Here is a 17,679-nt window from a genome sequence, read left to right as displayed (position 1 = left end):
ATTGTAGCTGATACGGTTAGGCATAGATGTATATCGCAGCAATTTACATTAATCTTTTATTAACTGATTTGGGCTGGCTGCTGATAGGTGAGTGAATGGGTGCCAATAGGTCTACAGCTGAGTGCAGATGTGTAGTTGGGGGGCTGGGTGCTGATAGGTCTACAGCTGAGTGCAGATGTGTAGGTGGGGGGCTGGGTGCTGATAGGTGAGTGAATGTGGGTGCTGATAGGTGTACTGCTGAGTGCGGATGTGTAGGTGGGGGGCTGGGTGCTGATAGGCGAGTGAATGTGGGTGCTGATAGGTCTACAGCTGAGTGCAGATGTGTAGGTGGGTGGCTGGGTGCTGATAGGTGAGTGAAAGTGGGTGCTGATAAGTGTACTGCTGAGTGCGGATGTGTAGGTGGGTGGCTGGGTGCGGATATGTCTACAGCTGAGTGCCGATGTGTAGTTGGGGGGCTGGGTGCTGATAGGCGAGCAAATGGGTGCCAATAGGTCTACAGCTTAGTGCAGATGTGTAGGTGGGGGGCTGGGTGCTGATAGGTGAGTGAATGTGGGTGCTGATAGGTGTACTGCTGAGTGCGGATGTGTAGGTGGGGGGCTGGGTGCGGATATGTCTACAGCTCAGTGCGGATGTGTAGGTGGGGGACTGGGTGCTGATAGGTGTACTGCTGAGTGCGGATGTGTAGGTGGGGGGTTGGGTGCGGATATGTCTACAGCTGAGTGCCGATGTGTAGGTGGGGGGCTGGGTGCTGATAGGTGAGTGAATGTGGGTGCTGATAGGTGTACTGCTGAGTGCGGATGTGTAGGTGGGGGGCTGGGTGCGGATATGTCTACAGCTCAGTGCGGATGTGTAGGTGGGGGACTGGGTGCTGATAGGTGTACTGCTGAGTGCGGATGTGTAGGTGGGGGGTTGGGTGCGGATATGTCTACAGCTGAGTGCCGATGTGTAGGTGGGGGGCTGGGTGCTGATAGGCGAGCGAATGGGTGCTGATCGGTCTACAGCTTAGTGCAGATGTGTAGGTGGGGGGCTGGGTGCTGATAGGTGTACTGCTGAGTGCGGATGTGTAGGTGGGTGGCTGGGTGCTGATAGGCGAGTGAATGTGGGTGCTGATAGGTGTACAGCTGAGTGCGGATGTGTAGGTGGGTGGCTGGATGCTAATGGGCGAGTGAATGTGGGTGCTGATAGGTCTACAGCTGAGTGCGGATGTGTAGGTGGGGGGCTGGGTGCTGATAGGTCTACAGCTGAGTGCGGATGTGTAGGTGGGGGGCTGGGTGCTGATAGGTCTGCAGCTGAGTGCGGATGTGTAGGTGGGGGGGGGTCGGGTGCTGATAGGCGAGTGAATGGGTGCTGAAAGGAGATATATTTACCTCTCCTCGATCCTGCGCAGATGCACTAGCGGCTCTTCATTCAGGTTAAGGCGGAAATAGCTGAGCACAATCGTATCCGCTCTACTAGGCAGGTGCAAAGGTCTTGCCTTGCGCCTGTGCAGTAGAGCGGATCGATCGAGTTCTGCTATTTCCGCCTTAACCTGAATGAAGAGCCGCTAGTGCATCTGCGCAGGATCGCGGTAGGTAAATATTTCCCTCGCCGCAATTTGGGGGGTCCCAGCAAAGCAACGGAGGGATGGAGAAGAACGGGGGAAGCCTCGTTATGGATCCAGAGGCTTCCCCCTCCCGAGGTAAGTATCACTCAGAGGGTTTAAAAAAAAAAATACAGATCCTCTTTAAAGGGAACCTAAACTGAGAAGAATATGGATTTTTCCTTTTAAAATAATACCAGTTGCCTGACTCTCCTGCTGATCCTGTGTCTCTGATACTTTCAGCTACAGCCCCTCAACAAGCATGCAGATCAGGTGCTCTGACTGAAGTCAGACTGGATTAGCTTCATGCTTGTTTCAGGTGTGTGATTCAGCCTTTACTGCAGCCAAAGAGATCAGCAAGATGCCAGGCAACTGGTATTGTTTAAAAGGAAACATCCATATCCCTCTCAGTTTAGGTTCCCTTTAACCTTAAAGGGATACTGTAGGGGGGTCAGGGGAGAATGAGCTGAACTTACCTGGGGCTTCTAATAGTCCCCTGCAGACATCCTGTGCCCGCGCAGCCACTCACCGATGCTCCGGCCCCGCCTCCGGTTCACTTCTGTAATTTCAGACTTTAAAGTCAGAAAACCACTGCGCCTGCGGTGCCATGTCCTCGATCCCGCTGATGTCACCAGGAGCATACTGCGCAGGCACAGACCATACTGGGCTTGTGCTATACACTCAAGCCCAGTATGGTCTGTGCCTGCGCAGACTTTAAAGTCTGAAATTCCAGAAGTGAATCGGAGGCGGGGCCGGAGCATCGGGAAGTGGCTGTGCGGGCACAGGATGTCTGTAGGGGACCATTAGAAGCCTTGGGTAAGTTTAACTCATTTTCCCTGACCCCCCCCCTACAGTATCCCTTTAAGACATATAGTAAGTTCACTGGAATTAGTCTGGCTTTCCCAAATCAGGAAGAAAAAAAAGTCCCATAGCAACTAGGAAGATGCTGAGTTTCTTTTTCATTTCAAGTAAATAATTGCCATTAGCGACACCATTCTGTTTTTTATGAAAAATTAAAATTACTCTCTCTTGTTTACAATTTTATTTTAATTTTAAGTTTTAAGATACAAACATTAAATAGATATAAGGTACCTGAGCTTGCTCTTACAGAAGTAAACAATGAACTTGTACTGTGTGCTCTTACTCATGACACAGCACAGAATGTGAGAACACCAATAGCCTGCTGAGCCCTATGCAGCACCAGACATTGGCTGGAAAGCATTGATTTATACTATGGGATATTACTGGTTCAGTAATAGGGAGCAGGCACAGGAAATAAGATAACAAGATAAGGGAACACCTACAGGTGATTAATTTCTCCTATACATGAAAATGTAAGAGTAAACAGCACAGGAGGAAACACATGATTGATCTGTAAGTCTCTGTTTGACCACAATCATGTGATCATGCATTTCTTCCACTTCCTGTTTTATGCGACATGATTTTGCCTACAGCAGAAATCATGTAGGAGAAATTGATTAGCGTCTATAAATTAGGATATAATCTATATATAATTTGAGGCATAGTAGTTGATGAGATTAAATACAAGCAATCACTAGTGTCAGCTTTCAGGGCTGACCATGAGAATGCCATGTATTCAGGTCATGCAGTGGAGCACTTCGGTTGGATGAGGTTGTCAGGCAGTGGGTGTGTCCTCTAGGACTCCACAATCGGCAATCACTATCTTCTTGCTGGTCTTCCCACTGTTGGAGCCATAACTTTCCATCTTCTTCACCACCTCCATCCCCTCCACTACACTGCCGAATACCACATGTTTCCCGTTAAGCCTGTAGGTAAAAAGATAAAGTTAGATACCCAGCATGTGAACGTTGACACAACAGAAGTATACAGTAAAGACCTTGTATTAGTAAAGGTTGCCTATCTTTGAAGAACAAGCCCAATCAAAAATGTTTTCCGGTTTTGAAAATAATAAAGAAGAGATGAAACCGCGCTCCCTGAAATCGTGCTCACATGGCTGGGAGATTTGTGTGCGCTTCCGGTTATGTGAGTGCGTGCGGCACGGGCGAGCGCTCGCACAGACGCAGAAGATACTGACCTCACCAGGCCGCCTGCTGCAACAGAGGGGACCCGCGGAGACCGGCTGGGAGCAGAGCTAGATCTCATTTTGCTAAAAATCCCTGATACAGTATTTCTTTTAAAGGGAACCTGAGGTGAGAGGGAAATGGAGGCGGACGTGTTTATTTCCTTTTAAATAATGCACATTGCCTGGCTGTCCTCTGCGTCTAATACTTTAAGCCATAGACCCCAAATAAGTATGCAGATCAGATGTCCATGACAAATCTGAAAAGATAGCTGCATGCTTGTTTCAGGTGTGTGATTTAGACCCTACTGACTAAAAAAGATCTAACGAAAGATCAGCAGGACTGACAGGCAACTGGTATTGCTTAAAAGGAAATAAACATGTCAGCCTCCATATATCTATCACCTTGCGTTCTCTTTAACCAGTTCACCCCCAAGTGGTTTTTACCCAAACGGACCTGAGCAATTTTCACCTGTCAGTGCTCCTCCCTTTTATTCCCTAATAACTTTATTAGTACTTATCACAACATCATGATCTATACCTCGTTTTGTTTGCCACCAATTAGGCTTTCTGTGGGTAGTACATTTTGCTAAGAATTTTTTTTATTCTAAATGCGTTTTAACGAAAAAAATAAAATAATTGAAAAAAATCATTATTTCTCAGTTTTCGGCCATTATAGTTTTAAAATTAAACATTCTCCTGTAGTTAAAACATTTTGTTTGCCCAGTTGTACCGATTATTAAACCGTTTAAATTATGTCCCTATCACAATGTATGGCGACAATATATTATGTGGAAATATAGGTGATATTTTTCTGGTTTTTTTTTTTTCCGGCCCATAATTACAAGCCCGTATGTAGTAAAGTTATAGTTATATCCCCTCATAAAATATAAAAGCTGAGTCCTTAAAACAACTACTTATGTATTTTTTTTTAAACTGATTTTTTTACAAGTGCTTTTTTTTTGGGGGGGGGGGGGGGGAGGGGGCTTTGGAAGTCAGATAATTAATTTTATTAATATTGTGTATAAATAAGTGTATGTGTAAGTATGTGCCTGTATGTGTAATTTTACTTTTTGGACACAAGATGGCACTAGTGAACACTCTCCTGTTTCGGAAGTGTTCACTTTTTTTTTTTTTTTTCTTCTTTTTTTACAGTTTATTAACTGTGACGGCATCCTGTTTTGTGAATGGACGCGGCCGCTGATCAAGGTCACGTCCATTTATTTAAGGCATTGCGATTGGGTAGAGGACTGCTCGGTCCTCTTCCCCAATCACGGAACACGGAGACCTGACAATAATCAGGAGCGGCGCGCGCACGTGCGGCGCGGCGGCGGGAGCAAGCAACTTATTAAAATGTCCTGTTGTCATTAACAGGCTCAAACAGGACGTTTTAATAAATCAGGATGCCATTAATTAGTTAATTTCTTTTGTTATGCTTGAGAATTAATCTGACATATAAGGATTATTAACCTTTATGTCCCAGTTCTACAAAACCACACTTGTGGGTCTTCTTTCTCCCACAAACTTGGTTATATTGCTAGAGGTTTCACAAGGGCTACTAAGAATAGGCTTAGGTAGCTACAACTGAGAGAGGTACCAAAATTATTCAGACTTCTTAAAACTGTGTGCATGGAAGGAGGTTGTATTCACATTTCTTTGTCCGTTTCCATACAACCCAGTTAAGTAGAGTTCTGATTAAAGATTACTGTCAACTGCAAGATGTTATGCTTACCCAAACCCCCAATGAACGTCAGTAGACACAGTTGTATAGTAAAATAAATATTAATATTATTTCAAATTTAAAATACTAGGCATAAGCAATCTCCTTAAAGTGAACCTCCAGACTAAAAATCTACTCAGCAGCACTGAAAATGGTTAATTTGCATATATTCAGCAGTGGTGCCTGGGAGACATCTCGAGCTCACTCCAACCTGAATTATCGCAAATTCTTTCTGTTTTAGGAAAGCAAACTTTTGTTTTTCTTAACATCTTAGTAAGGGGGCTTTTAGGACCATTGTAGTCCCTTACACACCCCAATGAGTTCTGGGTCACCATGACCTTGCTGGTTAGTCTGTGCCTCTCGGATTTACAAGCCCTACTCCATAGAGCCAAATTAATCCATGCCATGCACTGATGAGGATCAAACAATCCGAAACAGCCTGTATGCATGTTGGATTATTATGGCTCTGTACATATTAACAAGCTGACACATCATTGCATTCCAGCGGTTCTGGAGGTGTGTTTAGCTTCTAAGGGTACAATGGTTAATTTGCATATATTCAGCAGTGGTGCCTGGGAGACATCTCGAGCTCACTCCAACCTGAATTATCGCAAATTCTTTCTGTTTTAGGAAAGCAAACTTTTGTTTTTCAGCACTGAAAAGGCTTGGTGTTTTTTTAACAGTTTCACAGGATCAGAACTTTGTTTTTTTTACCCAAGCCTCATTTTTAGCTGCACAGAAGAAAACTGCCCATGCATTTTTCCCCTGGAGCTGTGCAAAGCATGATGAGATTACTGATGTTGTTGTTCTCCTGCTGCTGTTTTGGCGCAAATTTGTGGGGTTTTTTAATTTTGAATTTGAGATTTGAAGCCTAGCACCATGCAGCTGGGAGTGGTGATCAGGACACAGGACAGTTTGAACTGTGTCTCATGTTCCCTGTCACCTCCTTTCAACCAAAAAGATGGCTGCCCCCATGAAAAAGATGGCAGCCCCCATGAAATCACAAACATTTGCCTGTCCTTTTAAAACAGTGTGGGTAAGAGATTATATTACCTATCTATTTTAATTAACATAACTATTGTAACTTAATGACAGTATGTTTGTTTAGGCTGAAGTTCCTCTTTAAAACCTCAATGCACTAAACCCAAGATCTCGAACCATGGGATGATGCTTCACAGCAAACAGGCAAAGTCAATGCAGGTTTACAATCTTAGTAACTGCAAACCCTGACGATCTCTTTAAAGAGACTCTGAAGCGAGTCTAAATTAGCTTTTTTTTTAACATGCAGCCATGTTAAAGAGACACTGAAGTCTCTAAAAACCATCTTTTTATTTAAAAAATGTGTTTAACATGATTGTCCTAACTAAACCGCCGAATCCCCGCGGCTGTAATCTATCTAAATCCCCCCTAACTCCCCTCTCCCTCTCCCCCGCAAAATCCACAACTTTCTTGGTCATGGATTTTGCAGCCCTGTGCGCTTCCATGTGAGGCAGAGCTATGAGCTGCAGCTCTGCCTCTACACGCGTCTGTCAGCGCGTATCTCCGCCTCTCCCCCGCCCCTCTCAGTGAAGGAAGACTGAGGGTCGGGGGAGAGGCGGCGATACGGGGCTGACAGACGCACTGAGAGGCAGAGCTGCGGCTCATAGCTCTGCCTCTCACGGAAGCGCTGCCCAGATTGCCCCCCGGGGAGTTTGAGGGGGTTTAGATAGATTACAGCGGCGGGGATGCGGCAGTTTAGTTAGGACAATCATGTTAAACACATTTTTAAAATAAAAAGATGGGTTTTTAGGAGACTTCAGAGTATCTTTAAGAACTATAACCCCTGCTAAAACACTGCTATCCTCCTTGCAAAATCCACGACTTTGTTAGTCGTGGATTTTGCTGCTCATGGAGGCAGAGCTTTCAGCTGCAGCTCTGCCTCCATGCGCGTCAATCGCCGTGCGGATCTCCGCCTCTCACTCGCCCCTCTCTGTGAAGGAAGATTGAGAGAGGCGGGGAGAGGCGGCGATCAGCGGGGATTGACACGCTGGGAGGCAGAGCTACAGCCATAAGCTCTGCCTCATCAGGAAGCGCTCCCCGGAGGTAGGAGAGGGGATTTGGGGGATAGCGGCGGTTTAGCAGGGGTTATAGTTCTTAACACGACTGCATGTTAAAAAAGTGAATTTAGACTCGATTCAGAGTCTCTTTAACTCAACTTATATACCAGTCAACTTACCAATCAGCTTTGATAGTTGAGATGAAAAACTGAGAGCCATTGCTATTGGGTCCAGCGTTGGCCATGGAGAGGACACCTGGGGTACTGTGTTTCAGAATAAAGTTTTCATCTTCAAACTTACCGCCATATATTGATTTACCTCCTGTGCCATTGTGGTTGGTAAAGTCACCTCCCTGGAAGTGACCAATAGAGGTATTAACTGGTGAGCATACACAGAAATGAATAATAGCGTGAGATTGCAGAGGGGGAGACTGTGACATGTATGAGGATGTTGAAAAGAAATTCAAATTAAAAGATTGAAAGTCTGAAGATTTCAAACATCTTTTGAGTTTTTACTATTGGAATTTTATGTGGAGACTCTCCCTTCTTTTCCATCTACTTAGTTTGATCATAGGACCACAGTGGCCATTGCAATGCGTTCCCTGTGATAGCAGCAACGCAACAAGAAAGCAGTGCTAAACCTTATCCACACATTGCGTCGCATTCAGTTAAACATACAGTCTGTGAAATGTACGCTTCACTGCACTGTTAACGCTGGCGTTAGGCGGTATCGCACTGCGTCAGATCACTGTATGATGACCGCACTGTGAACATCCCATTGCAATGCAACATTCTGCATTACAATGTGGCCGGTAATGGCCTACTGTGAAACTAGCCTGAATGTGTCTATTTTGTTTTCACCATCACGAAAATCTTAAAATTTAAACTATTAAATACATATACAAATAAGAAGTATGTGTACTTTTGTGATGTTGCTGTCACTTACAGTAAGTAGTAGTAATCTGAAAAACCAACACGTTTTGGACTAGCCCATCACCTCATGTTAGGGGGGGGGGGTTCTCAGGGTTCTCTTTATTTTCAAAAGCACTTAGTGAATGGCAGTTGCTCCGTCCAACTGTTAAAAAAGTGTGCAGCGAGCAGGGAGGCTGGCCAGCATCTTTGTATAAATCTGTTTCAGGGAATGTATTTGTAAAAAGTAAAAGCCATGCTGAGAATGCCCTACAGAGAGATGGACTAGCCCAAGGCCTGTCGGTAATGTCAGATTTCTACTACTTACTGTAAGTGACAGCAACATAGGAGAAAAGTAATTTATAGCTCATTTTACTCAGGAAAGAAATGTTCTTCTTATTTGTATGTGTTTACATGTATTTTACATTTTAAAATGTTTGCGACAGTGGTCCTTTAATACCTTTGAGTTTAATGTCAACCCATGTTCCAAGGAAAAGTAATGTACCGTAGAAGAGCAATAAATACTTGATGGATTCTAAAGCCTTGTACACATGCATGTCGCCCAGAAGGGGGACTCAATCCCTTGGGTGACTACGCAGACTAGCCTGTGACGGAGTGCATCACGTGGCAGACGGGGTGAGTGCGGAGAGCAATCCTCTTGGCCAGCGCTCGACTGAGTTGATCTCCCTGAGTGGCCGAGGCATCGAGGGGTATCGGGGGCTGCTGTATACACGCCAGATTCTTGGCAAAGGTGGCCATTATCGGCCGGGTTTCATCTAGCATGTGTACAAAGCTTTACTCTGCATCCTTCTTAAATTAATTTTAATTGTTGCTTTATTTGTCATTGCCAAGACAGGAGGTGTGGAAAACTCTACCAGCTGGTGACACAGACATCCTACCTAATGATGTACAAGTGTCCCTGCGTCCTGTCCCTGTCTCAGTGCTTTTGCGCTACTGCGCATATCCTGCACTGACACAGCCGTTGGGAGAGGATGGGCCCGGGGCGGCCGGGTGCGCGCGGCGGTGACAGACCTAGAGCCTGTTTTTAAACGGGCTTAGGTCACTAGTCAATAACTCTCAAGAGATTCTACCCCTTTTCCACAAAATCCATAGATAGAAAAATTCTTTTCATGGAGTTTGTTTTTAAAGTAAACCTGAAGGAAAAAAACCTAATTTGGGTATTGACCTCCAGAGGTTTCCCCCATCTACCTCCTCCTCGCCTCTCCAGTCCTGAGACCGACTGGCAAGCCTGTGGATGGAGCTCGCCCGCACTGCACAGGCGTAGACAGCTCGCGCCTACACACTAGCTGAATGGGTTTGCCTTTTCACACTGAACCCTAGCAGCGGCACTGTGCTACTGCAGAAGTGAGAGTTGGCAGGGCAGTGCAGGTGAGCTACATGGAACTTCAGTGAACCCAGCACTGGAGCGGAGGGATTTCTAGAGGTAAGCATCTATATTTTTGACTTCTCAGGTTTCCTTTAAAAAGGATAGAAAACAAGGGCTTGACTGCACCGATGCACTCACAGCGTATCCGGTTAGGGTATGCTGTAGCCCGTCGCAATTCTGCTTGTGTTGTTCACATTACTTTCTATTGTGCATTCAATCCTCTGCTACTGCCACCTGTCCGGTTCACCTGCCGCCTGTTCCACCACCACTGCTACCACTGCTGCTCAAGTCTACTGCAGTAGAGAAGTGCTCGTATAGAAATCAGAGTCCCAGCAGAAGCATGGGTCTATCCATTGGATTGCAACAGACCAATGGTAATCCTACCTTCACCAGGGAGGATTCTCATTGATCCATCACTGGCGCACACCAAGCGTTTTTGGTAGCGTTTTCAAAACTGCTGCCGCCTGTGAAAACGCTTGGCTAATGTATCTCAATAGAATGGTGCACAAACAGCGGTTTGAGGTTTTTAGCAATCCACACACGTGGCTCCTGCAGCATTTTTGCGGTTTGCAGATGCGTTTCTGCCTCAATGTAAAGTATAGGAAAAGCTCAAACCGCTCTGAAAAACACTAGATCAGAGCAGATTTCTAGGTGTTTTTGTTACAGTAGCTGTTCAGTAAACAGCTTTACTGTAACAATATATTAAATCTGCTACACAAAAACACTCCAAAAATGCCAGGCATGTTTAGAAAACGTCTCTAAACGTGCCTCGAATCGCTCTGAAAATCTGCTTCAAAAACCTCTAACGTTTTGTGGATCTGCTGGAGGTTTTTGGTGTGCTCTGGCTGTCACTCAGTGAACCAATGTAAACCCTGGGGAGAGAGGATTCTCAAAGGACTGTTTCAATCCAATGGGGAGCCCCTTGCTTAAAGTGAACCAGAGATGAAAATAAACTAATGAGATAAACAATGGGATCTGTTCTACTCCTAAAAATGACTCTTAAATACCTCAAGGTTTTATTTTATGTATAAACATTATGGCCTGGTGCACACCAAAACCCGCTAGCAGATCCGCAAAATGCTAGCAGATTTTGAAACGCTTTTTCTTATTTTTCTGTAGCGTTTCAGCTAGCATTTTGCGGTTTTGTGAAGCGTTTTTGGTGTAGTAGATTTCAGATATTGTTACAGTAAAGCTGTTACTGAACAGCTTCTGTAACGAAAACGCCTGCAAAACCGCTCTGAACTGCCGTTTTTCAGAGCGGTTTGCGGTTTTCCTATACTTTACATTGGAGGCAGAAACGCCGCCGCAATCCAAAAAATTCCTCACACCGGGAGTATGCGTTTCAGCAAAACGCCTCCCGCTCTGGTGTGAACCACCCCATTGAGATACATTGACCAAGCGTATCCGCAGCCGCAAGCGGCTGCAAAAACGCAGAGAAACCCGCTCGGTGTGCACCAGCCCGTACAAACCAATTTTAGTGTTTCATTGTTTCTGATCAATTTCAGTGTCTCAAGAGTCCCAGAATGAAAATACATGAACTATTGTCCTTTTTATCTTTTCCTCTCCTAGTAAAAAGCCCAGGGGCCATATTCAATTTACTTTTTCTCCTGAGTTTTCTCCTAGGAGATCATTTTTCATCTTCAATGAATTTTTAGCACTTTGCAATGGAAAAAGTACACAAAAGTAGGTGAAAAAGTTCTGTCAAAATCATTTTGAGTATTTGTTTGTTTGCTGATGTAAAAAACATTTTATTTACAAGTCATAAAAATATCACCTAGGAAAAAACTGAGGTGAAAAAGTGAATTGCATCTGGGCCCAGGCTTAGGAAAGTGTTGTTATAGCTGTAATTTGTTATCAGTGAGCAGACTGAGGCCTGACCAGAGAAAAACTGTCAGTTCCATAGCTAATTGTAAACTCTTTCAGGCAGGGAAAAAGAAAAGGAGCACAGCATAAGTGTCTGTATGCTTGCCACTGTATATACACGTCATCTCTGGTACACTTTAAGAGGACTCTGGTCTGTATACTGACACTTCTTCCTCGCAGCAGTGCCAGCAGCAGCAATGGAACAAAATGTGACTGAAGCAGGTGAGTAAATTGTCAAAACATATGCGGCAACCAACCTAGTAAAAAACGGACACTTTCTATTCTCATAGGCTTGCATTGCTTTTGTTAGCATCCGCTTTCTCTGCAATCCGTATCCGCATCAGGAATTCTTGCAGACCGCACATCCTTGCTTTCTGCCGGTCACAGCGAATGGACCAATGTGAATGGATCTTATTGCTTGGCATAGGATCCGTTCTCATGTCTGCCAATCTGTTCCGTGTGATAAGCAGAAGGTTTTTACTGCTAGTCTGCCTTGAAGGACAACTGTATCGAGAGGGATATGGAGGCTGCCATATTTATTTGCTTTTAAACAATAGCAGTTGCATGGCAGCCCTACTGATCTATTTGGCTGCAGTATCGTCTTAATCACACCAGGAACAAGCATGCAGCTAATCTTGTCAGATCTGGCAATAATGTCAGAAACACCTGATCTGCTGCATGCTTGTTCAGGGTCTATGGCAGAAAGTATTAGAGGCAGAGGATCAGCTGGCCTGCCAGGCGACTGGTATTGTTTAAAAGGAAATAAATATGGCAGCCTCCATATCCCTCTCGTTACAGTTGCCCTTTAAGGTGCCAATTAACGGTACAATGTTTTTCTCAGATGCGATCATTTGATCAGATTTTTACCGCCAAATTGTACAGAAAAGCAGCAGTATGTGGAGAAAATCAATGGTTGATTGGAATACAGAATTTCTTCAAATGTTGGATTTTATGACTAATCTGAAGAAAGTGCCGTATTCGACTTATTTAGTTACCTTACGATTACTTGCTGCCCCGCAAATCTGATAAAATGATTGCATCTGAGAAAAACCATTGTCTTCATGGGCATCATTAGAGTTGTGTGGCTATGAGGATGGGAGGAATACAAGGCTGATTCCCAGTGTGTACATAAAGACAAATTCTGTGTAATTGCTGTAGGCATGTTACTAATGTCACTGTGCCATTGTTGGGAATAGTCATTGTGGCAGTACTGCAGGATTACTGCAAACCGCATGTAGCGATCATTATTAGAATGACTCTTTTGTTGTCATTTTGTAGTCTGCTATATAATCCACATACCGGTACATCAATTATTGGCAACGGCTGGATAGTTATATACACTGTAATAAGGTAACAATGTGCCAATAGGTAAAGCAACGGTATGAAGGATGTAGATGGAGGATAACTTGTTTATGGATGATTGATGATGGAATAACATATACAAGCAGGAGCCACTTGTGTATTGCAGAACGCAGAGAAATAATGGGCATATCATGAAAAACCATAGGCAGAATATGGAGATCCAAGGGGGCATAATAATGATTCAGGTTATTACTCAGAACAAAGGAGAAGTAGTATGATACTATATGGAGATGTTGTTAATTATGGAGGAAAGAAACGCTGACGTTACATTTAGCCTGACATGGTATAGATATCACCACTATTGTGCTTTTCACTGCAGGATACATGTCATGGATCTGAGGATATCTGAAGACTGACCTGGCACATGAAGCTGGGGATGATGCGATGGAAAGTACAGCCCTTGTAGCCATAGCCAACCTCTCCGGTACATAATTTAAGGAAGTTCTCTGCAAATATAAAAAGAATAATGGGAGTGATAGTACAAATGCGAGTAAGTCTAAATGAAGTAATTAGTTCTATGTGGATTCATGGTCTCCACAACCAAGATTCCTTATGTTAGCTTCTGGCTCTGGCCAAGCAAAAGGAGTGACACATAGCCTATTTTCTAGATAATGTAAAATAAACCATGAGAAAAAGAGTGCAGTTTAAATTACCTGCGACTTCTCCCTGCCCCCTGCAGTCTTTCAGTGCCCTCGCCGTCATTCCACCATCCTCTGGTCAGCTGCATCGCCCTTCTGTCAGCTGTATGCATGCCCCGGGGAGTGCGATCAGGAGATGTGGGCCATGCATGTGCAGTATCCAGAGACTGGCCGTTACTGGGCAGCTACTGTGCTGTGGCTGACTGGAGGGTCGTGCAATGACGGCAAGGGCACAGGACGACTGCATGTGGCTAAAAAAAGCACCGGGTAAGTTAAATTGCTTTTTTTCACTTAAGTGTCCCTTTAACATTCCTTAACTATGTAACACATAAAATCATACCTCCCAACATTTTAAGATAAAAAAAGGAGGGACACTTTAACCAGTTGAGAACCACAGGCTTACCCCTACCCTACCCAGCCTATGAGAGTGATCGCTTTCTGAAGCACTCTAGAGCAAGGCTTTTCAACCTGTGGTACACGTACCACTGGTGGTATTTTGCTGCTGGCCAGGAGGTACACATCAGGTTTGCCTGCCACTTTATTGCCCGCATGCCACTTGTCCTGGTCCTGTCCTGCCTCTACAAAGTTTGGCTCCTCCTCCCTCGCTCCTTGCTGTGCTGCTCTGCAGCATACTTCAGACCTCAGATCAGTGCCGAAAAGACAGCCAGGCGACCGGTGCACAGTGATAGTGCAGATACAGAAACTGACATCACTGCTCACTTCATGTATTTCAAGTATACATGCCATCACCGTGCTCTGTTTGCCTAGCTGTCTCTTCACTGCAGCTGGCTTACCAATGATCTGAGGTGTGAACTATATATACAGTGGTGTGAAAAACTATTTGCCCCCTTCCTGATTTCTTATTCTTTTGCATGTTTGTCACACTTAAATGTTTCTGCTCATCAAAAACCATTAACTATTAGTCAAAGATAACATAATTGAACACAAAATGCAGTTTTAAATGATGGTTTTTATTATTTAGTGAGGAAAAAAACTCCAAATCTACATGGCCCTGTGTGAAAAAGTGATTGCCCCCCTTGTTAAAAAATAACTTAACTGTGGTTTATCACACCTGAGTTCAATTTCTGTAGTTACCCCCAGGCCTGATTACTGCCACGCCTGTTTCAATCAAGAAATCACTTAAAGGGAACCAGAGATGAACGTTTCACACAAATTAAACATATCAGTTGATAGCTTGTAAAGAATAAATGCTCTACCTGATAATTTTGCCACTCTGGTGTGCCTTTTTTAGTGTTTTTTATCCATTATTGCTCCAGGAAAAATCAAATATGGCCGCCGGCTCATATCCCTTCTCCTTCTGGGTTATCAGTTGTTCTGGATGTGCTGTCTAGGCTATATGAGACTATGCTGCTATCTAGGCTAAACGCAGCCTTTCATCTATGTGCTTTCATTTTGGTATGATGTACAGCTGCCTGTAGGAAGTCTCTCTCATAGAAATGAAACTGCCGTTATTATCAGTATCTAGTGCACACAGAGCACACAGGGATCATATTACAGCCACAGAGCTTCTCTCTCAGGAGCAGCAGCCTCTCCCATATCATCACAGTTCTCAGTATGCAAAGCAGGAAATCTAAGCCAGGAGAGGGGAAGGCTTGGGCTTGAAAAGACTACACAGAAGAGTGACTCAGCTATAATGATTCCAGGTCAAACCTCGACTGAATAGTCGGTGGATTCTTATCACAGTTGCTAATAGACTAATTAAGTAGATAACAATGAAACTAAAAGCAGGGTAGGTGTTTACTGTCATGTTCCCACTGATAAATGTAATAAAATACATGAGGGTGCTTCATCTCTGGTTCTCTTTAATAGGAGCTATCTGACACAGAAGTAGACCAAAAGCACCTCAAAAGCTAGACATCATGCCAAGATCCAAAGAAATTCAGGAACAAATTAGAACAAAAGTACTGTAATTGAGATCTATCAGTCTGGTAAAGGTCATAAAGCCGTTTCTAAAGCTTTGGGACTCCAGCGAACCACAGTGAGAGCCATTATCCACAAATCGCAAAAACATGGAACAGTGATAAACCTTCCCAGGAGTGGCCAGCCGACCAAAATTACCCCAAGAGCGCAGAGAAAACTCATACGAGAGGCCACAAAAGACCCCAGGACAACATCTAAAGAACTGCAGGCCTCACTTGCCTCAATTAAGGTCAGTGTTCACGACTCCACCATAAGAAAGGGACTGGGCAAAAACGGCCTGCATGGCAGATATCCAAGGCGCAAACCACTTTTAACCAGCTGAGCGGTCTGGACGAGCTCAGCTCGTCCAACACCGCCAGCGGCTGCCGCTCAGGCCCTGCTGGGCCGATTTTAATGAAATAAAAAGCAGCACACGCAGCCGGCACTTTGCCAGCCGCGTGTGCTGCCTGATCGCCGCCGCTCTGCGGCGATTCGCCGCGGGCAGCGGCGAAAGAGGGTCCCCCCAGCCGCCTGAGCCCAGCGTAGCCGGAACAAAAAGTTCCGGCCAGCGCTAAGGGCTGGATCGGAGGCGGCTGACGTCAGGACGTCGGCTGACGTCGATGACGTCACTCCGCTCGTCGCTATGGCGACGATATAAGCAAAACAAGGAAGGCCGCTCATTGCGGCCTTCCTTGTTTATTCTGGGCGCCGGAGGCGATCGGAAGATCGCCTCCGGAGCGCCCTCTAGTGGGCTTTCATGCAGCCAACTTTCAGTTGGCTGCATGAAATAGTTTTTTTTTTATTTAAAAAAAACCCTCCCGCAGCCACCCTGGCGATTTAATCAGAACGCCAGGGTGGTTAAGCAAAAAGAACATTAAGGCTCGTCTCAATTTTGCTAAAAAAAACATCTCAATGATTGCCAAGACTTGTGAGAAAATACCTTGTGGACCGACGAGACAAAAGTTGAACTTTTTGGAAGGTGCGTGTCCCGTTACATCTGGCGTAGAAGTAACACAGCATTTCAGCAAAAGAACATCATACCAATAGTAAAATATGGTGGTGGTAGTTAGTGTTGGGCGAACAGTGTTCGCCACTGTTTGGGTTCTGCAGAACATCACCCTGTTCGGGTGATGTTCGAGTTCGGCCGAACACCTGATGGTGTTCGGCCAAACCGTTCGGCCACATGGCCGAACTAAGAGCGCATGGCCGAACGTTCCCCGAACGTTCGGCTAGCGCTGTGATTGGCCGAACGGGTCACGTGGTTCGGACCCGAACGCGCTCTGATTGGCCGAACTGTCACGTGGTTCGGGTAAATAAATACCCGAACCACGTCATATCTCCGCCATTTGTCTGTGGGTTTAGCTTTGGGTAGGCAGGTAGGGTAGTTCGCGCTCCAGCCACGCTAGCCAGGGTCCCCCCAGTCATTGTGTGTCGCTGCTGGGAACAGTAGTACACCGCTCGCTCAGCCACACTATATAGCATTGTGTTTACTGCCACTCTGTTTCTCGCTCAGCCACACTATATAGCATTGTGTTTATTGCCACTCTGTGTCTGCTGGGAACAGTAGTACACTGCTCGCTCAGCCACACTATATAGCATTGTGTTTACTGCCACTCTGTGTCTGCTGGGAACAGTAGTACACTGCTCGCTCAGCCACACTATATAGCATTGTGTTTACTGCCACTCTGTGTACCTCGCTCAGCCACACTATATAGCATTGTGTTTACTGCCACTCTGTGTCTGCTGGGAACAGTAGTACACTGCTCGCTCAGCCACACTATATAGCATTGTGTTTACTGCCACTCTGTGTACCTCGCTCAGCCACACTATATAGCATTGTGTTTACTGCCACTCTGTGTCTGCTGGGAACAGTAGTACACTGCTCGCTCAGCCACACTATATAGCATTGTGTTTACTGCCACTGTGTGTACATCGCTCAGCCACACTATATAGCATTGTAATAACAGAATCTCTTGCGCCTAGGTTTTCAATAAACTCAGATTTAATAGGCTATGAATCTATACATAACAATTAGATACTTTGCATAACATCTAAATGCTCATCCACCACAGCACAATGCTAGACCACAATGTGGAATCACTGGTTCAAAAATGGCCCGTTTAGATCACCAGAAAACGGCCGTAACCCAGTGAAACCTGGGTAACTTGACTGTACAGAGAAGTGGACGAGCCTAAAAAATGTGCTGTATACTTAAAGAGACTCCG

General features: G+C 45.0%; 1 protein-coding gene and 1 long non-coding RNA gene across 7 annotated transcripts in view; one reads left to right on the top strand and one right to left on the bottom strand.

Annotated features, from left to right (window-relative positions):
- Positions 1-15,698, top strand: part of LOC137562945 (uncharacterized) — a 197,026-nt gene extending 181,328 nt beyond the window's left edge. For 4 of the 5 annotated variants that reach the window (XR_011030218.1, XR_011030220.1, XR_011030222.1 and 1 more), the window contains one exon: positions 13,216-13,944. This is a non-coding gene — a long non-coding RNA (uncharacterized lncRNA). Of the gene's footprint in view, positions 1-13,215; positions 13,945-15,364 lie in introns of those variants that run through there. The other variant, XR_011030219.1, reaches the window with a different exon arrangement.
- LOC137562944 (peptidyl-prolyl cis-trans isomerase-like) overlaps positions 2,609-17,679 on the bottom strand; it is a 54,416-nt gene continuing 39,345 nt past the window's right edge. For both annotated transcript variants that reach the window (XM_068274777.1, XM_068274778.1), the window contains 3 exons: positions 13,254-13,342; positions 7,556-7,728; positions 2,609-3,366 (listed from right to left, as the gene is read on the bottom strand). In XM_068274777.1, the coding sequence (XP_068130878.1) occupies positions 3,216-3,366; positions 7,556-7,728; positions 13,254-13,342 (413 nt within the window). In that variant the 3' untranslated portion in view covers positions 2,609-3,215. The remainder of the gene's footprint in view (positions 3,367-7,555; positions 7,729-13,253; positions 13,343-17,679) is intronic.

Source organism: Hyperolius riggenbachi, chromosome 3 (genome assembly GCF_040937935.1).
Source record: "Hyperolius riggenbachi isolate aHypRig1 chromosome 3, aHypRig1.pri, whole genome shotgun sequence".
In the NCBI taxonomy this organism is placed as follows: Eukaryota; Metazoa; Chordata; class Amphibia; order Anura; family Hyperoliidae; genus Hyperolius; species Hyperolius riggenbachi.
Note: the sequence above shows the minus strand (reverse complement) of the source record. Positions and strands in the feature narration are given on the sequence as shown.